This window comes from Triturus cristatus, chromosome 2_2 (genome assembly GCF_964204655.1).
Source record: "Triturus cristatus chromosome 2_2, aTriCri1.1, whole genome shotgun sequence".
NCBI classification, from domain to species: domain Eukaryota; kingdom Metazoa; phylum Chordata; class Amphibia; order Caudata; family Salamandridae; genus Triturus; species Triturus cristatus.
Genome location: NC_140582.1, coordinates 839981922 through 840007357, shown reverse-complemented (window position 1 = coordinate 840007357; position 25436 = coordinate 839981922). Strand labels below are relative to the sequence as shown.

The following is a 25436-nucleotide window of genomic DNA, read 5'->3' as shown; positions in this document are numbered from 1 at the left end:
ATTGTCCTGTTCACAGGAGTCCCAATCAGGTCACCAGAAAGTACCTCAATGAAAGAGAGAAGTGGTTCTGATGGGGACACTCCCAGCTGAAACACTTCTGTCAAGATGCTAGTCTTGACTACCACTGAGGGCAGGCTAACGTCCAGGACCTCAACTGTCCTTTACACCACCATTGCAAATGATACTTCCTCCTCATTAGCCACAGTACCGAGAGAAAGCACACCAGTATCTGTAGAAGTATGCAGTCCACTGGCTTCACCCAGATCCTCACTCCAGTCCAAATTCTGTTCTTGGTAAGGCTGGTATTCTTCAAGGTCCAGCGACCCATCCCATCCTCCCAGAGTCCTAGCCTGTAAGAATAGGGTTCAAGCTCTGGCCTGGAAAGCAAAACTCAACTCAGTGCTGGAGACGGCATCGGACGAGGTCCCTCCGGTTCCATGTCGGATTCGGGGATGTGAATGGGGATGGTGATGCCAGTGGCACTGGGAGCATCAGTCTCGGGATCAGCGTCGGGGAAAGTTGAGGTGGTCCGACTAAGGACGAATCGGATCCATCAGGTGTTACCTGGGGCTCGACTGACACTGGTATGGATCCAGTAGGAGCCCCTCTCGTACCTGCAGGGTCCGAAGGTGAGCTAGAGGGAAAAGGACCACCCAGAGATGAGGTGCATGGCCTCATCGAACGCTCTCAATTGGGCAGGGGTTGCAGCTGTGGTGCACATCGAGCCGCCATGAGCTTGAGAGAACACTTCCTTAAGGTCATCAGGTGCATGGAATGGAAGTCGGAGCAGACCTTCGCATCATGATCCCACTTCAGCCACCAGAGGCATACAAGGTGCAGGTCCGTCACCCACATCTGCCAGTGACAGTTACCGCAGGGACTGAAGCGGGCCTTTCTAGAAAACCTCAAAAACGACTGACAAATCGTCGAAAATACCTAGTAAAAAGATTGCTACGGTGTAGCTCTTCCCCTATCTGCGCAGCCTGGCGCGGAAAGAAAAGAACTGATTTCACCTTGGTGGCACCTACATATGTACCACAGATGTCATTGCCGGCACAAACAACATCAAGTGAAGACAAACAGCACAACCAACTAGCATGCAGTTCTCATGAAAAAACTTCTGGATCAAGTCTGACATCTGGGGATAATTCTAAGGTAAGGAATATGCGGCTAGAAGTCTCTATCAGATACGTTTCACATTGCCTTCAAGTTAAGCCTGACTGCTCTGTATCAATCTACCACGGGGTGGAGCACAGGTTAATTTAGGCTGTGCTTGGGACTTCACCCTGACAAGGATTGTGGTTCCTGCTTGAGTAGGGTTTTACCCCCTTCAATCAGCAACCCAATTTCTCTTCTGACCACTTTCTGCCCAGGATACAATTCTGGAGATATTTATAAGAGGGACGTGGGCCGGGTTGCTAAAACTAGAGCTATGCATTTAGAAGACCTACCAACTTTAACTCAACAGCGGCTCTTTCCAGGGAAATTGTGAAGACAGTCCTGGTCTCCTGCTCACCATAGATTAATCGGTTTAACTTCCCATTGTTTCCTGTTACGTGGCTTTTGATTTTGGAACAACTACTGGTCTCAACATACAAATATATTATTTTGCGCTTGCTGTTACACAGGCACTACAGGTACTGGGTTTGATTCACAAACTGCATTTTGAAATACATAAAGTAGTACTACAGTATTAATTACTACATAATTAAATCCACAAACCTACAAGTGTAAATCCCCACCTCTTCAATCTTTTCTATGGGGAGAACATCACACATGCAAGTTTACAACTTAATAGTAAATGGGGATGGGACCAAGAGGAGGCTGGAAAAAGGGGCATACTTCCAATTAAATGGGAGGGGTTTAAAGAGGAGTAAGGAGGAATTTAGGAAGCGTAAGGAAGACGTTTAGGCAGGGACATGCACCCACCCACAAATGATTAAGCCGATTGCCATTCACAAACTACACTTCTAAAGTTACCACAGCCAGAAAAGACCCACAACAATACTAAATATACTTCACTGCAGAGCTGGAGTACATCAAGCACCATACATGGCCAACCATTTGTGGTGCAACACCCTCACATAGAAAATAATGAAGGTAGGGACCTAAAAATAAAACTCCATTGGAAATAATGTTAAATAAAAAACACTTATTTAAACTATTTCAAAATATTAATTAATGGGGGACGTGGCTGAGCGGACGTGAGCGGCTTCAGTTCCATACTCCCATGACTGCCCTAAGTGATTTTTCAGCCAGATAGAGAGCTGAGCACGGTCGGACCCGATGAGACAAGAGGGGCAGCCGACTGAGTGCAGCGGGGAGTGTGCCGGTGATTCTATGAGGGAAATACAGCCCTTTAGCAGCGGCGCGATGCGGGCCAGGAGCGTCCTCCATCTTGTTGAGGAGAGCGGCGCGAGACGATCTGGGCGCAAACCTATGTCGCCTTCGGCCTCCACTCTGTGAGCGACACTGATGCGGATGATGCCGTTTGTCCCCAGAGCTACGCTTTCGCAGGGGCCGCTTGGAGGTGCCTCTCCTCGCCCGACCTGCTGCCTTCCCTCTGGGGGAGCTGGCGCTGACCACGCGACGGCCATAGACCGGGAGTGAGACATGGAGGTGCGGCCGGAGATGTGCTCGCCATCTGGGAAGACAACACGGAATGTGGGGACTAAGCGCTATTGGGGCGAACATCGCTGTCAGGGCGGGACCTTTCAGACACTCTGCAGATTGTGGATTCTAAAGCTGAGAGAAGCTTGCACGTGGCGCTCTTGCCTGACTCTAATATGGCGCCCGAACCCTGATCTGGTCCCTGGGGCTCCCAGCGCTGCTTCACTCGACGGCAGGAGTGGAGGTAGGCGATACATCCTTCCTCCTGTTCCCCCTCCATAGTGGGGAGCGTTGTTTCTAGCTGCTCTGAGACTGGGTGCTGCTCCCTCGTGCCGGTTGCCTGACCTTAAGATGGCCGCTAGCACCCTTTAACAACTGACGGGCCTGTGTCTGCGCGGGGTGCCTGAAGGGACTAGGGGGCCTCCCGAAGAAACTTCCCACGATCTGGCCGGGTGCATACACTGGTGACTTGCGCCGCACAGCCCATATGCCACCTAAGAACTCCTCAAATAAGGTCTCCAGTTACTTTTCTGCCGCAGACAAGAATCCCCCTCTGGCTGCCTTGGTCCAAGCGCCGGCCATGGCTCTCACCAGGGAGGATCTGGTAGCCACTCTTTAGGACTTCAAAAAGGATCTCTGTCAAGAGATGAAGAAAGATCTACACGCTACCGTGGATCAACTGAAAGCAACCTCACCGAGAAGTTGACTTCCCTGCGACAGGATGTAGACACTGTGGGCTCCAGGGTGCTGGAGGTGGAGGAGCTGACACAGGCCCTCGAGGCACGCTCCCGTGGCCTACAGGAGTCCCAACTGGCGCTTCAGACCCAACTGCAACAAATGGTGCTGAAGACGGAGGATCTGGAGAACTGGTCTCGGAGGGACAACATAGGTATCCAGGACCTGGAGGAGGGTGCGGAGGGGCCTGACCTCGAGGCATTTGTCATGGGGCTCTTCGCGGAGCTGCTGGCCCCCCGTCACCTAAAGTTCAAGATTGATCGAGTTCACCGAGTGGGGCCTGCACAGACAGGCGAACGCAGACGGGCTAGCGATGTGTTGGTGAAGCTGCACTCCTTCCAGACGAAGGAAGCCATTTCGGGAGTGGCGAGAAAGAAGGATGAGACTTCCTTTCAGGGATATAAATGTGCCCTTGGCACCTGCCACTCTGGTGCATCGGCAATCCATGCGACCTGTCACTTCCAAACTTCGGGATGATAACATCAGATATCGTTGGACCTATCCCTTTGGTCTCACTTTAGATTACCGGAACAAGTCCCACCACGTGACGGAGCTGAACGAGGGGCTGCGGATCCTAGGCCTCCCGGTGCCAACAGAGGGGGACACTCCCGGTCCCTCTACCGGCGAAAGCCAACCCAGAAGGGAGACCCGGTCATGGCAAACGGTCCCAAAGAATGGATCAACATCGAAGTGACTATCTTGGGAGGCGCAGAGGATTTTTTCTATGTCGGAATATTGAGATCCCCATATCACACTCACATGTGAGATCACGGGGGCCAGCGGAAGAGGTCGACGGTTCTGCAAGAGGTCTGTGCTGGCTCTTGAGCTACGACGCAGCGATGTGACCGTCATCAAAAACTTTGCAAAGTACTCTCTATGCTATAACAGCCTTGGCCATATTGCCCGAGGGCCTGTTGGTCCCTTGGCATATTTTTCCATGGGGTAGTTGGGGATTTGGTTTTGGGGGGGGGGGGGGTGCTGGAGAGCGAGGAGACTCCTAGGCGCATGAGGGCAAGGTTTGTGGGGCGAGCGGACTGACACCACTGCAACAGCCGCATCCTCTGCGGGGTGGTTCTTGGGGGGCGATCAAGGAGTGCAGTGAACACTCAGTTTATGGAATGATCTCGATAGCGTCCGGGAACATTAAAGGCCTCAACTCTCCACAAAAACGGCAAAACAATTGGAAATACATTAACGACTGTCAATTTGAGGTAGTGGTGCACCAGGAAACACTTGAAAAAGTCGGAAGATAAGCGACTCCGACATAGAGCTTACCCCTTAATATACCAATCATCAGCTAGCACCAAACACATCGGGGTAGCAGTGCTTTTCCAATCTTCCGCTAAATTCCAGCCAGACGCAGTTAAGACCGACCGGGAGGGGAGAGTTCTTATGGTAAAGGGGAGACTGCGGGGCATCATGTGCACCTTTATCTCTATAGGTTACTTTTATTTCTAACACGCTTGATTCAATAGCTAGTTTCCCAGAAGGGCCAGTGATTCTCCTGGGTGACTTTATTCTCACATGGCACGACACGGTAGACAGCTCCCATACACATAGGAATATGCCCACCTGCTTTCCCAAAGGCCTCAAGCAAAAATTCCATACCCTAGGCCTCCTAGACACGTGGAGACTACTGAATCCTGACATCAGAGACTATACCTACTTCTCGCATGTACACCGCACCTATTCTAGGATCGATTACATCTTCATCAGCCAAACACTTCAGGGGCCTCTTCGGGCTGCCCAGATCTTGTCAATTTCCATCTCAGATCATGGTCTCGTCTCTATTGGCTTTGAGTGGGTGGGCCTTAAACCTGACACTGCCCAATGGCATTTTCCAATGTCTATCACCAGGGACAAATCTCTCCGGAAGGATTTGCGATCTGCTATTGCTGACTACTTCACACTTAACGAACAAGTTGACACCTCCCCACAAAATAATTGGGATGCCTTTAAAGCAGTTATGCGGGGTAAATGCATCCAACTTAACGCTGCCCTTAATAAACAGAGAGCAACGGATCGCCTGGCCCTAGAGGTGGAACTGGCGACCACCGAAAAATCACACAAGGAACATTGCAGTGTCGCCTCGGGCGTTACAGAGGCAGTTCACGGCCCTGAGGGGCAAGCTCAGGGCTATCTACAACAATAGGGCCAAATTCACCCTTCTCAAATTGAGGCACACTTCGTATGCACAAGGGGACAAGGTGGGGACCCATCTAGCTCGTCAGTTACGAGAAAAATTTGAACGTGAGTATATAGGGGGCATACTGGACACAGACGGCCACATTACTCACGACGACACCAGTAAAGCCAACATCTTTGGAGACTTCTATGGAGACCTCTACCGAGGAACTCCTCCCGACCACATATTGCAACAGCAATATCTGGACTCCTTGGAGCTTCCCCGCCTCACACCAGCGGCGGCAGACTCGTTAGACGCCCCTATCACATCAGAGGAAGTTACGCAGGCTATTACTAGACTTAAATTACACAAGGCCCCGGGGCCGGACGGCCTAACGCACACTTTTACAAGTGCTATGCCGCCAAACTGATACCACATTTGACTTCCCTGTTTAATGCCATTCTGTTCGACGCCAAGGAGTCGGCCTCGATGGCCAGAGCTGTCATTTCAGTTATCCCGAAACCGGGGAAGGACCCTCAACTCTGTGCGTCCTTTCGACCTATAGCCCTTCTTAACCTAGACGCAAAGCTTTGCTCTTCGATCTTGGCTACTAGGCTTGAGGACCTGATGCCCATTCTGATCCACCCAGATCAGTCTGGCTTTATAAAGGGGCGTCAAACACATAATATTTGTCGCACTATCCACCTCATAGAAAAAGTCTCTAAGTTTAAAGTCTCTGCTATTCTGGTGGGGCTCGACGCCGAAAAGGCTTTCAATAGGGTGACTGGTCCTTTCTTTTTCTCACTATGCAGAGATTCGGCTTTGGCGAAAGGTTTCTCAATATGTGCCAGGCCAACTACCATCTCCTGCAATCGCGGGTCCTAGTTAATGGCCGCCAGTCTCTCCCCTTTGATCTAAGTAGTGGCACACGTCAGGGGTGCCCGCTCTCCCCCCTTCTATTTGCCCTCATCATTGAACCCCTCGCCATCGAGTTTCGAGATAATGAGGCAATACGAGGCATACGCTTCGGTGGCATGGATCATAAAGCCTCCATTTTTGCAGAGGATATTCTACTGACACTACTGGAACCGTCCACTTCCCTCAGAGCGGTGCAGGAGGATCTACATAACTTCGAGCGGGTCTCTGGTTTCATAGTGAATCTCTCCAAATCTTCTATTCTAAACCTCACACTTTCAGATGCAGCTGCGGCGAATCTGCGAGGCCAAACTGCGTTTCAATGGGCCAAACACTCCCTGTTCTATCTCGGAGTGCATCTCACTCCTAAAATAGGGGAACTCTATAAGGCGAACTTCCCACCACTGGAATCACAGCTTAATTGAGATTTTAAAAGATGGAAGCCGTTATATATCTCTTGGTTGGGGCGTATCAACGCCATTAAGATGGTGGTGCTGCCGAAGCTTTTGTACCTCTTCCAGGCGCTCCCCATTGCACTGGAGCACGACTTCTTGCCACGCTTACGATCCTCGGTCATCAAGTTCATCTGGCAGGGAGGGAGAGCGAGCCTTCCCTTCCACGTTATGCGCCGTTCTAGGAAGAACGGGGGTGTTGCTCTCCCCGACTTCCAGCTTTACTACCAGGCAGCTCAGCTGAGAGTGGTGCTGGAGTGGACGGTGAGAGAATCGGAAAAACAGTGGCTCCATATGGATCAGGCGATTGTGGGGCGGACCATCTGGAATGTCCTATGGAAACCAAAATCCAACAGGCCGGTAAATGCATACCTTAGCATACCCACTTGCACTACTCTCACGGTATGGGACCAGGTCACGAAGCGGGAGGGCTGGAAAACTTTCCCCTCTCCTTACACCCCAATCCATTTTAACCCAGCCTTTCCACCGGCAATGAACAAGGAACCCTTTGATAGTTGGCGTCAGGGTGGCTGTCTGAAACTGGCGGATCTATTCCACAACTTCGATGTCCGGACATTTGACACATGAAAAAGAGAATGTCAGGTTTCACACAAGGAACACTTTCACTATTTGCAGCTCAAGCACTGGGTCACCCTCCCTCACATAAGAGATGTTGCTACCAGAGAGCTCACGGCCATGGAACGGCTGGTACTTAAGGCAGGAAACATGAAGGGAGCGATCTCTTCCCCATACACTTTGCTTCTCCAAACTCTACACGCACCCCAAGCGCGATATATGTCTTTCTGGGAACAGGTGCTGGGCCAGGGGGTCTCCGACAAAGAATGGAAGCATTTATGGGGTGACATTACTAAACATAACCACTCGGTGGCGCTATGAGAAGCGCATTACAAGACACTACTGGACTGGTACCTCTACCCCACCAAGCTTAAACACATTTTTCCTGACACCTCAGATCTCGGCTGGCGGGGCTGTGGGCTTCAGGGGGACTTTCGCCACATCTGGTGGGACTGCCCGGGTAACCGGCCCTTTTGGGAAGAAATCCACTCTCATAGCAAGGACATCTTGGGATACCCCATCCAGACGTCTGTGGAGGGGGTATTACTTGGCTTTTGTGATCCTAATTTGGTGCACCAAACTAAGTCCGATAAGGCTATCCTGTGGGCATGTTTGAGGGCGGCGAACTCACAATAGCATTCGCTTGGAAAAAGAAGGCTGCACCGGAGATTTCACTATGGCATGCTCAGCTGTGGAGACTTCTCTCTATGGAGCGCCTGGCGGACATCTTCCTTCTAAACCAAGTGGGGCCCATTGGTTTCTTATCTTTCCAGAGGCCTCCTCTCAGCGGTTTGTCTTCCCTTATTAAGGTCCATGCTCCTATTCCAGTTCTAAATCTTCTGTCGCAAACGGACTACAACACAGTTTAGACCCCGTAACTGCAGCCATGCATACTCGATTCAACCATGTGTCTTATTTTACCTCTGTATGGCTTTAACCACCACCAGGGTAGGGGGGGTCCTGCTTTTTTCTCTTCCTGTTTCTAGTTTTTTGATCATGTCTTGGTTGTTTGTGTGGTTTCTTTCTGGGGCTGCTAGCCCGATACAAAATGGTTCTCAGCGTTCAAGATCACAGGGGGATTGTTACAAACCTAGTGCTATGTGCAACTGAACTTTCGTTAGCCGATGGATTCGACTCTGGGATTTGTGCGCCCTACTATACTTTATATGTGTTCTTACATATGTTGCTGAATAAAAAGATTTGTGACAAAAAAATATTAATTTAATGTTAAAAATATCTACAATAAAATATTTAGTATTTGAAAACAGTTTAATAACTTTTTGAAAAGTAAACCTTAATATAACATAACTTTTTATAAAAATATAATTAAATTACTTGCAATTAATGCTATACATCGCTTATAATAATGTTTAATTATCGGGGTGGAGATCTCCCTACGGTACAGTATTGGGAAGAGTAAAAATGTTTAGTTAATTTAAAAAAATAAATTATAAAATATTTTTAATTAAATTTTCATGCACACTAATGATTTCTATTTTCACATATCTTTTGCCAGCATGATATGAAGTAAATAACGAAAAATATTTTGTACAATGTTTTTTCCTTTGAACAACATCTTGTAAGAACCTTACAGAATTACAACTTCTGTTATTTTTGCAAAATATTGTAACAGAGAATTATTGGGACACCACTTACATGATTGCTTTGAAGATTTTCCAGCAATGACGAATCATTAAAACCTTCTTGTTCAACAAACTGAGATTCATGCCTATGAAAAAAAATAGAAACAAAAAGGAATATGTACTTCTTGAACTTTGCTCAATAGCTTTTATTCCATTTTTTATTCTCTCAAATTTTTGAATCTTGCATCTACTAGATTTCAGAGTTTTGCATTTAGAGAATTGAGCTCCAAGTACCCAATTTTCATTGTAGCCCTTACAAATGAAAAAAAGAATCCACTTTCAAAGTTCCCCTATATCATATTTCCTCTACAAATCCACATCCTTGAACGCTCTGAATTTCAGGTGATGTGTCCCAGATAGTGTTTTTAAGGTAAAAATGAGGTGTTGGATGTACCCATGCCCACAACAAGTGTGCTGAAGCATATCCACTGAACAGCCCGTCAACAGAATATATATGAGAAACCTGAATGGTAGGATACAACACATCATGCAGAAAATAATAGTTATTTTTCTATACACTATGGCCCTGGTTACAATGTCGGCAGAGTTTTCTCCTACCGACACCCGGTCGTGGTCACGACCGAGTAATTACGATGCGACTGAACACTGTTCGGTTACATTCCTATACTTTACAATGGGAGCATGTACTCCGGCCAGAATGCATGCTCCCATTGTAAAATAGGAGGTGCAGTTAAAACCTGCACCCCGTAGCAGGCACCTTGAGATGCCTGCCACGGGGTGCAGAGATCAACAGTGGGGAACCATAGGTGCACCCTAGGCCTCCAACTGGAGGCCGTGCCCCCAAGAGGGCCCTGCTGGGAAAGGCTGCCGAAACCAGACATTGTAATCCCACAGGCGGAGAGAGCCGACCTTGGGATTACTGGCCACATTCCAACTGGCAGACGGGCTCTCCGAGCCTGTCGCAAGCCAGTCAGAATGACCGTTCGGATTCCTTTCTCACCGCCTATATCGTAATGAGGCGGTCGGAAAGGAATTTGAGCGGCATATTACGATGCAGTCGGAAAGGCTTCCGACCATCGGTCGGAGCAGTTTCCTGCTGCATCGTAATCAGGTCCTAAATTGCTCTTATTCACTAGGCTTGAGTGTATATTCAACCTTTGGGTATCCCTGCCACTAAGTAACGAAATCCGAAATGGCTTGTATCGATGTTTTACCAGAGTTGTGCAAGCTAATAACACAGATGAATGCCAACATCCTATGTGGCAAGGAGAAGCCAACCTTTCATCTTTTCAAGAGGAAGCCTCAAGACCTTAATGTAGCAGAATGCATGTCAGTTAGCCACATAGCCAGCCACTACGTATCTTTAAAAGGCACACTACCTTAGCACTTGTGGAATGAGCCCAACACCAGATGTGGTTTGTGCTCAACACGGATGTTAGCAATGGGTGATTCATGACGGTATCCATTTGGCCTCAGAAGCTGCTCTCCTGGTATCATTGTCCCTGTAAGCCACAAACACTTAGAGCCTGATTTATAACTCGGCGGACGGGTAACTCCATCAAATTGGGAATGGACACCCGTCTGCCGAAATATAAATCCCATTATGTCCTATGGGATTTAGATTTCGACGGACGAGATATCCGTCACTGTTGTGACGGAGTAACCCATCCGCCAAGTTCTAATTCATGCCCTTAGTCTTTCAAAAGTAGGTCCGTGGTTTGGGTCAGATTAAAGCACAGGACCTGCTTAACATGAAATTGTTATGGGATCTCTTGAGTCAAGGAAGAATTAGGACTAGCAAAGACATCGGGTGAAAGTCATCTTTGTTTTATTGGATCTATAATATTTTCCAAATGCAAGAATGGTGCAAACTTTGCCCATAAAAACATTGCAAAGGGCTCTGAGGTGCAAAGGTATTGCAACTTGCTTGTGTGCCTCTTTTAATATGGACAACAAGGCCTTCTTACACCTCAAAAGATTCAAATTGCAAGAGGTCACTATGAGCAAGAACTAAATATAGAAATCACCAAGAAGGCAATTTCTCATTACATTGTCATTCTATTTCCCCTTCTTCCCCACTGCTGTGAAACATGATTGAAGACCCTCAAAAACATTGAAAAGGGGGAGAGTGCATATGCAAGACTAGGTTTCAAGCAAACAGGTAGTGCAAAACGTTTTTACCAGTGGGCTCAGCTTTACAGGAAGAGGTATCCAATGGATAATGCAAATAAAGGCAGGGTAGCACACATGGCTGTCCTGCACACTTTCACAGATGCTGGTTTAGATTTAGTGGCACAAGCATGAAACCTATGAGGAGATCCAAATCCTTTTGCCTCATAGGTTCTGGAGATTCAGGAGACTATCCAGCTGGCAATAGGAGCCTTTGCCTTCTGAGAGAAAACAACCTATCCAAGTAGATTGTAATCCCTGGAAACAATTAACTTAGGCAAACTTTCCGCAGCCAGGGAAGAATACGTCTTGGTTGGAATTAAAAAAATAATTATTAGCTGGCTTAGGCTACACTTTGACAAAATCTTTGCAATACAAGAGAACACTCTCACAGCAGCGCTTTGTCCTCATTGTAAACTAGACATGGGTCTTTTGGAAACAACGTTAAGTTATCCTACCCTTCTTACTGAAGTAACAGCCCTAAATAAATAATAAGCTAAGGTAAAATAAGGTTCCACGGTGAAGCAAATCTCAAATGGAAGGGGGGCAATTAATGCATACTATCAAAGTGCCTCCTACCTGCCTCATCTTAAGTAGAACCTTTTACAAGCCTCAAACATACTAAGCAACAGATGACAAATAATGTTTACTGGGATCTGCAGGATTTGAATTATTTCTAGATGAGTCATAAAACATCATATAATGAGGCCTGTAAAAGGTTTATGTGGCTAAAGCAAAGCCGTTTACATTTATACTAAGGCATTGTAGAGTCCACCCTCATCGCACATAAACAGAAATATTTGTTAAGCCTGTTACAGTGTATGAGAAAGGGACAGGAATAGGTTGCAATTGATCTTCCTGAGTAAAATGAGTACCAGCTGACTAGGGAAGAATTTAAACAATATTGAACCAGTGAGGTTCATGCTTTGTAAGAACTGAATTTGATTAATGGTATTTTGAGAACATCATTCTCACCAGAACTACAAGACTTTGCTATACTCTTGAATGGAAGTAATAACTACAAAAGTTCTTATGGACTCTTGACAACAAAGTTTTAAGGACTCAAGTTATATCTAGTATTTGCTTCAGTTCAGTATTCATTTACTATATTATGGAGAAGGAGAATGCAGACTATACAGCTAAATGCAGCACATTAGCTGGAGGTATAATTTCGTTATTCTGTTATATTAAGACTCCTTCAGCACGTGAAAGATGACCGGTTAACCTTTATGACACCACACTGCGCAGCACCACATGGTGCGTTTTGTTTTTTTGGTCCCGTCTAGGCAGCGCCTGCTCTGTGTTCGAGGCATTTGGTGTTCAGTTCTATGGGTTTGAACAAGCCTAGTGCTTTTCATTGGTCTGCGTTTACAAATTCCTTCATTTTCATTGGTTAATAGTATACATTTATCCTGCCTTTTGGCTGTTTTGTTCCGCCCTGCAGACTGCCCCTACTACATGGATACTTTCACTATTGGCCATATATTTTAGTTTCAAGGCACTACTTTTTCTTTCCGCTCTCGCCCCGCTGGCACCAAGCACTGCTCCCAGGTCATTTAATCTCCACGAGCCGTTCCACCAACACCACCTCCCGCCCCTCACAGCTTGATTTTTTTGCAGTTTTCCTTGCATGTATTTTTAGACAGCACGATGGACTAGAAGGTATTGGAGCGCTTTATTTTAGCACCAGTTACAATAAACAATGACACATGAATGTTTTTGGAAAAGCATGAGTAGATTAAGTGATTTGCCCAGAATCACAGTATGTTGAGCCGATGCAGAGATTCTAACCGGGTTCCCCAGCTCTAAAGTTGGCAGCTCTAGCCGTTATACCACGTCTGAGACATTATACCCTTACTTCCAGCCTTGCTTTCTTTAGCTGTCTGCCGGAGGGCGAGTTAAGCACAACATGCAGAGGTGTAGCAAGGATGCATGTGCCTGCTGGGGGAGTTGTCCATCTCTGAACTTGCGCTGACCTCCGGCATTTGAAATTACGGGGGAAGGTTGCTGATGTGTGCAGGAATAAATCTTTTAAAGGGCTCTTGCTATATGTGTGTCAGTGGTATGAGTGTATGGACTGTAAAATGCACCATCTTGTAATTGCCATACTTCTGAGTGTTATGCCTCACAAAGGTAAGGCATAAACTACAGAGTAACTGCATAAAATCCAATGGGTAAGCGATCATGCCTTCAAATGCTTTGCCTTCGTTTTTGTACAGCGTATAGCGCTGGAGTTGTTTGGTAACATTGCGTCCACTGTATTTCCAGCATTCACAGTCCAATACAATCGAATGTGAGTCTGAAGATCTTTCCTTAACCGCACCTCGCAAACCCCCCCCAATGCGGCATCCTCTCATATGGCTGCTGGAGGTTTCGACTACGAAGCCCCAACTCGGGAAGCCTCAGCGCAACTGACTTATTTTTGCTGCTGGAGCTTCTTTTTACTTTGTAATCAATGTGTTTATGAGACTGCATGTAGTTTTTTAAGTTGTGCTTTTTTGGAACATTATTTCTGTGTAATGGACCCTCAAAGTCCTGTGCCGATTGTTTACATGTCTGTCACCCTCCCTGTAGTGTCACTGCAACCCTTGTGTAAAAAATCACTTCCTCCTTTTCTTTTAGATAGCGTGATGAATTTGAAGGTATTGGAGTACTTTATATGAGCACCAGTTGCATTAAACAACAACACAAAAGTTGCATTAAACAACAACACATTAATTGTTTTGGTAGGCATGGGGAGATAAAGTGATTTGCCCAGAATCACAGCATGCTGAGCCGACAGCAAGGCGCAAACCTGGTTCCCCAGCTCCAAAGTTGGAAGCTCTGGCCGTTACGCCACGTCCGAGTCATTACACTCTTACTCTGAGGCTTGCTTTCTTCAGCTGTCTGACGGAGGTCGCTTTAAGCACATCATGTAGAGGTGTAGCAAGGATGCATGTGCCTGCTGGGGGAGGTGTCCATCTCTAAACTTGCGCTAACCTCCAGCACTTGTTAGCACTGTATGGGCATAGGTCGCAGCTCATAAGTACAGGTTCAACACCCAAATATAGCAATAAGCAACAGAAAGGTGACCAGTCAACCTTTGCAAAGGGCATGTCACTGCGTTTTCAGTAACTTTTAAACCGTTTGGGCTCGAAACCTCTTTTTTTTAATTATCTGCAGATTATGCATGTGATGATGGATTACGTGGCCAATGCGGCAAATCCATAATTGTGTGCAAAGCGCCATTACTGCACATATTGCCTTTCTCAATAAACAATGTATTTCACTTTTACGTAGTTTCAGTAACCTTTATAGCTAAATATAACTGCTCACCAAGGTAAAATTTACAATTAAAAAAAAAAAAAGGCGAAACCTAATGCATTTACAAATACTTAAAAAAAAAAATAACACAGATCTGGAGCTTAGCTACTACATATTTGTTTTTTCCCGCCACCAAAAAGGCAAAGCTATCCACATAGTTCCACGCCACACAATTCAACTCAACACAATTCTAATCCACACCACATAATTCAACTCAACAACACAATCACACACCACATACATCCAATCCACACCACAGAATTCCATATCATGCCATAAAATTCAACAGCACACCACATAATTAAACTCCACTACATCCCACTCCACAACACAAAAAAAGTCCCTTTATAAACATAATCCCACTCCACATAATTCTAGTACATTCAATACCACATAATTACTATCCATAGATTTCCACTGCACACAAGGCGACAATTCCACCCCACGCCACAAAATTCCACAACTATCAATTCCAATTCAACCCACATAATTCCACTATAGACCACAAACATACACACCATAACACATGGGTAAAAGACACTGTCATTTACAACGCCAATAGCTCTAACTCAACCAAATGAGACCTATTGCATTTCCAATGCTTGTTAAAAGTAGCTTTTGATCTCTCTGAGCTGGGAACCATTTATTTAGTTGAAACCTGTAAATTATGCAACAGATGGTGGATCATACGGTAAGAGAAGTAAATTCATAATCATGTAGAAAACAGCTTTCCTATAGTAAAAAAGAATAAAATCACTAAAATGCATTCATAATCGCCTTTGATACTGTACGGCAGTTGATAGATACATCAAGTTAATTCAATGATTTAACTGAGTTCAGTTACTCAAAAGCGTACAGAGGAGGAGCTACATTTTTAATCAAATTAAGCATCGAAAAGTAGAAGCCAAAATGTTCTCGGAATTGTATTTTATAATGACTCTGGGGAGAGGAAAATAGAAATTAAATGTTCATGCAAACAATAATAATCAGGTTTCAAATTGCAACATATATTGTATATTAACTGCAATTTCTCTCATAAACAGATGATATTCATGCTCACGCAAAGTACATTCACTGTAAACTTGTTCATGGCTCATCATTTTACAGTTCATAATCAGAAAATTGATCTGCTTTGTTCTTTCTTTTTAACTTCATGTTGATCTAATCTTTTCTACTAGATGTACATTGCTGACTGTATTCCTTAAAATTAATTTCATTCATCACAGTGCTTGAATTCTACAATAAACTGGGCTGGCCCAGCTGCTAAAAGCAGGCAAAGTAGTGAAACATGAGACACAGTGATACAACCCAAAGCAATTGGGAAATAAAGCTTTGAGTGCGTTCTGAGAGCACAGCCATACATAAAATGGCGCCGGTACTGTTACTTGCTATATCACTTCAACCGCCATTTCACGGGACATCGGGGGCGGGGTTTACAGAGTGAAAAGAGGGAAGGAACCACCAACACAATAATAAAATGTTGTAGGAACCACCAATAAAATAATAAAATGTTGTACAGTACACAATATGTTATTAAACACATAACAGATGTAAACACGTCCTTCTCCTTACAGAAATTATCCTTGGAGTGCCTTCCATGTAGGGGTTCTTGACATTGAGGATGTTTGAATCCTATCAGCTATGGAGCTTTCTCCAACACTGCATTGTTCAAGATGGTACTCACAAACAATCCTTTCATTTCCACTGGTTTGTACCTGAAAACCTTGTTCATTGTCATCGTCAGGAGTAACAACCACAGAGTAAGAAGGCGTACATTTAGGGTCATAATATGAATACCTGATGCCATCATCTTCCACCTCCCCTCCCACGTCGGTGTTCCGTGACCCTTCTGGTCATTTGGCAGCTCTCTTCACACTCCAACATCTACCGTCCCGTATGCGAACACTCCTTTTAGTCAACTCTACAATGTTTAACTTTTTTTTCACTCTTACTGGTAATTTGATGCGGACAAGGTCTCCCACGCGCAGATCTTGACACTTAACTCTGTGCCATGCATCGTACCTCTGTTTGGACAACCCTTGCTTTCCTTCCACTCTACTTATGATATTACCATAGTCAATGTATTTGCTGCTATCTTGGCCCTGAGGCATTTATTTGAGCAACCACCATGGACACACATCAGAGAATGGGGTTCTACCCCTTAACTTAAAAGGGCTGATCCCCGTGATTGCATTAGGACTGATGCAGTATACCTATATCCTCTCCCTTGCCAGATTGTAAACAGGAATCTTATTTTGCAGAGCTATTAGGACACTGTTCTTGGGGTAAAGGTTGAATTGTTCCACCAGGCCTTTTGTCTATAGGTCATAAACAGCTGTTGGGATGTGTTTTATGTTATGAGAATTCAAGAACTGCAACATGGAATTGGATGTACACTGGATGCCATTGCCAGTAACACAAATTCAGGGAAAACCTTATCTACTGAACAGCTACCTCACGAAATTTAGGCCACTTAGAAAAATAATCAACCATTATGATGGCATACCGCATGTGAGCTGGTAATCCTCTAAAAGGTCCGGTTATGTTGATAGCTCATTTTTGCCATGGTGATTGGGGCCACGCACAGGATGCATGGGAGAGGGGGGGGTAACAGCACATTTAAGGATTTACAGTTTCTTACTAAATGGCTGGCCTCCCGATCCATACCTGGCCAGCAAAATTGAGGTCTTAACGTATTTTTCAAAGCCGTCATGCCCATGTGCTTTAGCTTACTGGCTTTTAAATTAACCTCTTTTCTCGTCTCAGGTGGTACACACTGGTCCTTTCTAAACAGAATATTATTAGCTACACTGAGTTCATCGGCTACTTGGGCAAAGAAGCGCAATTTTCGATGCACCTGTCTGATTGGAGGCCAACCTGCTTGAGTGTATTCTATCACCTTGCACATCACCTTGTCACCAGCATCTCCTCCAAACCATGCTTCTTCTGTCAGGGGCACACTGAAATGCACACATCTCATTCACGATAGCAACCACATCTAGTTCACCCTCATGTTTTGTGTCATCACTCAGGTCTGGGTAAGGGGATCTGGACAAAAAGTCTGAACATTTGTTACTTTTCCCTGAAACATACAATACATTTAAACTGTACTCCTGCAATTTTGAGAATAACCTGGCTATGCGAGCTGTGGGGTTCAACCCACCATTCAGTGACAAGAGGCTTATGGTCAGTTTGCAAGTTGAACTTTGACCCCACATGAACTGATGGAAATCACGGATAGCCCAGAAACATGCTAACAGTTCTCTTTCTATAACTGCATTCCGTCTTTCAGCTAGACTGAGAGATTTAGAAGCCTTGCCCATCACCCATTCATTGTGGCCTTGTTTTTGTGAAAGCACAGCTCCCAACCCATATGCACAGGCATCAACAGTGATGGTGCACTCCTTGCCAATCGTAAATGGTCTGTTATGCTCGGCTTTATCAACTTAAATGCTTCTGCTAGTTTGCCACCCCATTCAATTTGTTGGGCCTTGTAAAGGAGAAGTCTTAAAGGTTCCATGACTGATGCAAAAAATGTTATGAAACGTGAATAGTACTCGCATAAGCCACAAAAGGATAGCAATTGATCTCTATTGGTGGTTTGAGGAGCCATGTTATTTGCATTAACTAAAGTCTTGTTGGGAATCACACCTTGCACTGTCAAACGGTGGTTTAGATAGTCAACTTGCTCCTTGAGTGTTTACACTTATCAGGTGAAAAAGTTAACCTATTGGCTTGTAACCTGTAGCAGACCTTACATAGCACTTTGAAATGTTCTGGAATGTCTTTTGAAAAGACCAGGATGTTGTCTTGGAAGCATCTCACCTGGTCTTCCATGTCCTTAACAATGTGGTACATGGTTCGCTGGAAAACAGAACACGCTGGCACTAGACTAAATGGCATTAATTTGTATTGGATTTATTATGAAGTAATGAAAGCAGTGGTCTAGAGTCTTCGGTCAATTCTATTTGATTTTGTGTTTGGTGGTGATCTAACGTTGAGAACACAGTAGCTCTACTCAGAATAGATAAAAGTGCATTAGCTTACGGTAAGGGATTACCATCTATTATATTGTCCGCATTCAGTGCCCTGAGATCAACAAGAACAAAGGTTCATATAATTTTCCTTCGCTAAAACAATGGGGGAGACCCACTCTGACCATTCAGTTTCCTCAATGATATTTTGTGAAAGTAAATCTTGCAACAGATTCTGTAAATCCTTCCTTACGCTTAAAGGTACACCCCAACTTCTGCTTGACTGGCACACATCCCCTTTTCAGCCTATTGCAATGGGCGACACCTAACAGCTTTCCTAGACCTCCCCTGAAGGTCCTTAGGTTCCCTGAAGGTTTGTTACTTAGCTAACTTTCCTGTATCACCAAAACGGGGTCAGGAGCATTAGGATTCAAAATTAGCTGCAAGTCTCTGGTCTTTCCAACCCAGAACGCATACCCCTCTCGTTGTCCCATATATTTTGATGCACGACCTTCTTCTCCTGAATTCACCAACAGTGGAGAAATTATCAATGAATTCAATTGATCTTCTATCAACTGTTTTAACTTCAGGTTTGGACAAAGGGCTTAGTAATGCAGTAAACTTCTTTGTACACATAATTTTATTAATTACAGTAAAGGGCAATCCTGAATCAGCTATAATGTCCAACATATTGTTTAGAACACGGTTCGTGTACATTGGCAGCCTACCCTTTCCTTCTTCAGAGATAGTGTCGACACTCCTGACCATTCGATCATCCCATGTGTGGGTTTCATTTCTGACTCCATGGTTTTATTATCCACACAATATGCATCATTTGAAAGTTGGGCCATCCTTGGCCTCGATAATCGTTTGCCCTCTGTGCATACTTTGCCAAAATGTTGAATACGCCCACAAACACGGCACTCATTTATCAGGGCAGGACAATTCCTGGAAGAGGCTAGATGTGATGAGCTGCCGCATCTGAAACATGACACCTTTCCGTCACCTCTTTTGGTCTTGTTCCCTTCTGTTTTTCCAGGTTTGCTCATCAAGCTGCAGATTGCATTATTCTTGTTAGTGTCTTTTCCATAATTCACTTCTCGCACGCAAGAAACAGATAGTTTGATAGCTTGAACTGATTTGATAACTAGAGTTGGGTCACATAAAACCTACAATTTCACCTGAATACGTTTGCTATTGGTGTTAACCATTAGCGAATTACGAATCAACTCATCTGCAGACTCACCAAAGTCACAAGTCATTGACAACACTTTCAATGCTGTGATGAATTCATCATCAAATGACTCTCCCGCCTGATGATATAGGGAGGAAGAGGCAAGATGGCGGCTGAGTAGTCGGCCGAACAGCCTTTCCCCCCCGACCAGTTTAAACACTACCCATTGGGACATCTCTGAGGCTGCCTTTGGACTCGCAGGACGGAACGAAATGAGCTGGGCTGCCTACAGCCTCTTACTCACCCGGTGCATACTGCAGTCTCAGCACTCATCTCTGGTGGGGCAATTCGCCTGGCATCTCCTTCATTCTCCGGCTCTGACTCTGGCGGGACGGAGGTCTCGCGACAGGAAACCGTGATGACGCCAAAAGCCGCGAGAGGGACCAAGACGCGCGGCTCTGTGAGCTCGGTGATCCCAGGGAATTCTACAGATGAGCCAAAAGCAGAGCGTCTCCCAGTGCATGGCGGTACACACTGCCAAATCAACGGTGAGCAGCTCTGAGAAGCTCTCTTGTGGGTCATTAAAAAACAGAATCCAGCATCCATATTTGGGATAAAAGGCACCCGCAAAAGAACAACTCTCTTAGAGAAGGATTCTCCATCAACCCTTCTGCCTGATGAAGAAGCTGTGGGCACTCCACCAGAGACACATGTAGAGGTGTGCGCCTCACAAGGGTACATTGTTGGTCAAGGCAGTAGGTCCATGGGGGTTGAGGGAGGTGCTCACACAAAGCCAGCTGAAGAAAGGTCACTTCCCCTTTTCCTGGAACCAATCCAGCTGCTAATGCTGCTAGCACTGAAAGGGAAACGGCTGCGATTCAAGCAGCCTACATTTGGAGGAGGAATAGACACTGGCGGTGGGTACTGCTTTCCACACGATTCGAAAGATCAGATGCAAGGGAGCTGCAGAAAGGTACTTTTTCGTGGGATTACTCATTTGCTCTGGTGCTTGATGCGTCTGGAGAGTGCCTCCCGAAGTCGACTCAGGCTAATTCAGCTGCTCAAGCAAGAGTGGAGGAAGTCTCACTGAATGCTATATATCAAAGTATAATGGACCACCGTTAAATGACAAGATCTGAATGTCAAAGAACCCACTCTGCTTGCCGTAAAATGAAAAACACCATCAGCCGAGTCGCAAAATCATGCTCACAGTTTGCTGAATGAATTGGGGAGGCAGAAAACCGCATCTCTACATTGGAAGGCGAGCTGACGGCACAAAGAACATTGACTGACCTGCTTAGATCCCAGAAGGAAGATACCAGATGGAGGCTTGCAGAGTTGGAGAACCACGAGCGACGAAAAAAATCCCAGGATAGTCGGGATTCCGGAGGGCGTTGAAGGCTCAGATGCTTGCAAATTTGTGGTTGAACTTTTTTCGGAGGCCTGTCCGGAACTAACTAAATGGATCTGGGATCATGAAGTGCAGAGAGCTCATTGCATCCCATTTAAAATCCATGTTTGACCTGGACAAGATGGTGTAAAACCTAAGGTCTGTTGATTTCTTTGAGTAATTTTTTAGCGCGTCAGGCTCGGTGCGATCTTGCAAGGCCATACAGGAAAAGGTCTGGGAAGGTGCATGAGTTCTTTGTGCGGTCTGACTACTGTCAGGTTACTGTAGAGAAACTGTGGCAATTTAGACAGTTAATTTTAGTGTTTCAGAATAAAGGGGCCCAGGTTTTTCTATTAAATCACGCTAAGCTCAAGGTCATCTTCAAGGATAAAACCCATTTGTTTCTCTCTGAAAACAGAGCCAAAGAGTTTTTGAAGTTCCTAGAATCCTAACCATTATGCTTGGTGGGCGTATCCTAAATGGCGAACGGGATAATGTTTATATTTATTTCACTTTTGGGTTTTTTTCTAGGCTGGTTTTGCGGTATAATCACTGACACTTTGTGACTGGCCGGGGGGAGGGGCAATCTCCATCACAATGGGCCTCAGTGGTCCAGAAGCCTCTATGGTTGGGTGTGGGTGGCACCATAGAGTGGGAAAATGAAGGATGGAGTCTGGGGGGGGGGGCGGCCCGGTCAGGTGAAAGGGGTGTCCTGGGTTGGGGATGAGGGGTAGAAGGGTTGGCACAGAGGGTTTTGGGTGGGGTTAAAATAAGCCATTCCATTATATGCAGCAAGCTGGAGAATGGTATACTGTTGTGCAATCTTGAAATGTTCTCCGATGTTGTATTCTCTCTTTTCTGGTGTTCATGTTATTTTAAGGAGGGGAGGTATGGGACTTTGTTTTCTAATGTCTAAGTGATGGCTGTGAATAGAATCCGTATTTGCTCTATCAATATATGTGGGCTTAATGACAGAGCTAAAAGACAGAGTAGCGCTGGCATTAGGAACAATTCAGTCGGATATTTTCTGCATAAAAGAAACCCATATCCCATGGGGGAAGCGTAGGGTATTGACTGAATTGGGATACACCCTTTTAGCCTGTATATCCCACAATACTTCGACTCGAGGGATAGTCATTCTTACTAGACACTTGATTTGCGCTGCGGGTAGGGTCCTATCAGACAGTTATGGTTGGTGGTTGATTGTAGAATGCTGTATTGGCATAACTAAATTTACACTTTGCTGGGTATATGGCTCAAATGTCGACGAGGTGCTTTTCTCAACGTGGAGCTTGCATCTTGGCCAGCCCCTTTGATTTTGTGTGGGGACCTGAATATTCAGCTAGAGGTGTCACACACTCAAATGATAAGTGAAAGCTACACTGGTAGGAATCCCAAAGTCTATAGGGCACTACGGTGTTTAGTTTTGGACCATGGTTTAATAGATGTATGGGGAAATTCTTCTCCACATAATAAATTGATTAGATTGGACTATTTTTTTATGTCCTCAACACAGGTTGCTGAGGTCAAGATAAACTCCTTTCCGAGAGTCTTTTCAGACCATAATCTTGTGATACTTGACATTGTGCTGGCTGGATTTATCAGACCTCGAGGTTTTCAGCTTTGATAGCAAATTGTTACCGGATACAACCTTTGTCAGCACTTTAGAGAGTGGTTAACACAGTTCTTACAACTCAATTGTAATACAGCTGCTAGCCCGATTGTTTGAGATGCTTTAAAAGCTGGAATGAGGGGGCAGGTTATTAGCTTTGGGCTGATCTCGCAGAAGCAGAAAAAGATTGCTATTCAGGAACCAGTGGACAATCTTGCTTAGGCCAAACTTAGGCTCACTAAGGGATTACAAAATAATCAGGATATCCCTGAGGTGCAGGACCTGGGCATGGTCTGTAAGGCTAAAATCAGCCAGCACTGGAGTTCGCTGGTAAATATTCATTATACAAAAGAGAATGTTATGAATATGGCGAGACCACTGGTAACTTTCTGGGCAGATGGATTAGGCAAAAAGAGCTGGGGAGGAGTATAGCAGCTATTAAAGACCCTTCCGGCAGACTAGTGGAAACACCATTGGAGATTTTGTCTGTTTTCAAGAACTTCTATAAGGAACTTTATACAGATGGATCGGTAAGCTCTAGAGAGGGATTTGAGGAACTGTTTGGTGATCTAGACAGCAGTAAGCTTACAGAGCAACACCAAGCTTTCCTAGATGTCTGATCTCGCTAGGGGAGATCTGGGAAGCGATCTGTTCACTGGCACAGGGCAAGGCAGCTGGTCATGATAAGTTTCCTCTCTGGTTTTATAAAATTGTCTTCTCGAAATTACGCAATGATATGCGGAGTCCCTTTTTAGCTGCTCAGCAGGGTCTGGCAACCCCTTCTTGGAATCTGACAAATATTTTTATTTTTAGAAAGAGGGACAAACCACCCGCGCTGCCAGGCTCATACAGACCTATATCCTTGCTGAACTGCGACGGTAAGATTTATGCAAAGAGCCTGGCCAGTCGCTTAGACAAGGTCATCACCCCGTTAGTTTCACACAGACAACATGGCTTTATCCCGGGAAGAGGAACGGTCAATCACATAAGGCGGGTGGTGACACTATTTGACCTGGCAAGCTCCAATAGGCCTGATCCTATTGGACGCCGAGAAGGAATTTGACTGTGTCTCCTTGGATTTTCTTCGGGCAGTGATGCGCTGGCAAAGGTTTGGTGATGGATTCATAATGGCTGTTGGGGCTATGTATATAATGCCCACCGCAAACATTTATGCAATGGGACTTTTAATCAGACTCACTTTCTATTTTTAGAGGTTACAAGACAAGGGTTGCCCTGCTTCCCCCTTCTATTTGCTTTATATATTGACCCTTTTTTAACGTTATTGGAACACAATACGAGTATCAAGTCTATTTTTCACAGACATGAGGAGTTTCGGGTATTTGCATATGCTGACGACATACCTATTGTTACTCCAGAACCAGTCATGGAACTAGTTGAAATCGAGAGGGTGGCCAAACAGTTTGGGTTTGTATCAGGATATAAGTTAAACACAACTAAAACACAGATCGTTTGTACTGAACAAGCCTCTACTGAGGACCCAAGGGTGGTTGATGAGGCAGTATACCTAAGGATTAAAATAAGATCACATCTCAACAAATTGGTAGAGGTTAACAGGCTACCTCTTCTTGGGAAAATTTAAAGGGCGCTCAATAGAGTCAAATGACTGCATTTATCACTGGTTGGAAGACGTAACGTTCTAAAAATGAGTATTCTGCCAAAAGTGTTATACTTTTTGGGAGCGGTCCTTTTAGAACTTAATAAGAATCAGCTCCAAAGATTACAGGTGATCTGCTCCAGCTTTATTTGGAGTCGGAAAAAGCCTCAAAGAGCCATGAGGTACATGACCCTCCCCAAAAATCGGGGAGATAGGCAATTCCCAATTTTATACTCTACTATTGGGCTTCTCTTCTACAGAATATGGGCATTTTGATAACGGGGGAGGACACTATAGATGAAGCTGCGGCCCCATCTATATATCGAATGGTACTGGGAGCAGCAGCAAAGGGATGCGCCTTTTGAAGAATGTGGATCCTAGCTACTAAAAAAAGACTAGATTTAAGGTCCTGATAGCTGCCTATAAAGTCTGGAAGCAAGTTAGATGATCTCTTCAGTTGGGGTTAGTCTGCTACTATACACCAACGTCAGCCTCTTTATTATTTTCCTCTATTTTCTGGGATACAGTGATGGGAAGATGGAGGTCCAAAGGGATAAGTAGATTAGGTGACTTTTTCACTGACTCCCAAATCAGCTCATTTTCAGAGTTGCGAAATAATTTTAGGCTTTCACGATCTGATTTTTTTAAGTTTTTACAAATCCGGGTATTGTATGACTGGCTTCTAGAGGCTCAATTAGACGATGTGGAGATCCACAACCAAAAATGGAATGCAAGACTTAACTGGGTGGGAGTATTACTTCAGGACTCAATTGACATGGCAGATAAGGTTCTATTGTCATCGAATCTTCGGGCACAGCACTATAAAACTATTTTCAACCTGTACTACACCCCAGCAATGATAGCTAAATGGTGGGCAAGCAGATGGTAAATGCAAACGTTGTGGGGGTGTACAGGCAGAGATTCTTCATGTGTTTATTTTGTGCCCCAAACTCAGACTGCTAATCGAGGGGATAGAGCATTTTAAGACTGATGCCTTCGGCACATCTGTTATCTTCACACCCTCAATGATGTTGCTTGGTATAATAGATGAGACGCAGTCTAATCGACTTTTAATGGAAGGACGGTATTTGTTATTTGTAGCAGCTGCTGTGGCCCGATTATGTATTGCCTCTAATTGGGCCAATCGAGAGCCCCCGTCTTTCGAAATGTGGAGGGCCCGAT

The 25436-nt window shown here is 45.1% G+C and overlaps 1 protein-coding gene across 6 annotated transcripts in view; it reads right to left on the bottom strand.

Moving 5' to 3' along the window:
• The window catches only part of ATP8A1 (ATPase phospholipid transporting 8A1), a 1017459-nt gene that overhangs the window by 522986 nt on the left and 469037 nt on the right, over window positions 1-25436 (bottom strand). For all 6 annotated transcript variants that reach the window (XM_085642166.1, XM_085642168.1, XM_085642167.1 and 3 more), the window contains one exon: window positions 9070-9142. In XM_085642166.1, coding sequence (XP_085498292.1) covers window positions 9070-9142 — 73 coding nt within the window. The remainder of the gene's footprint in view (window positions 1-9069; window positions 9143-25436) is intronic.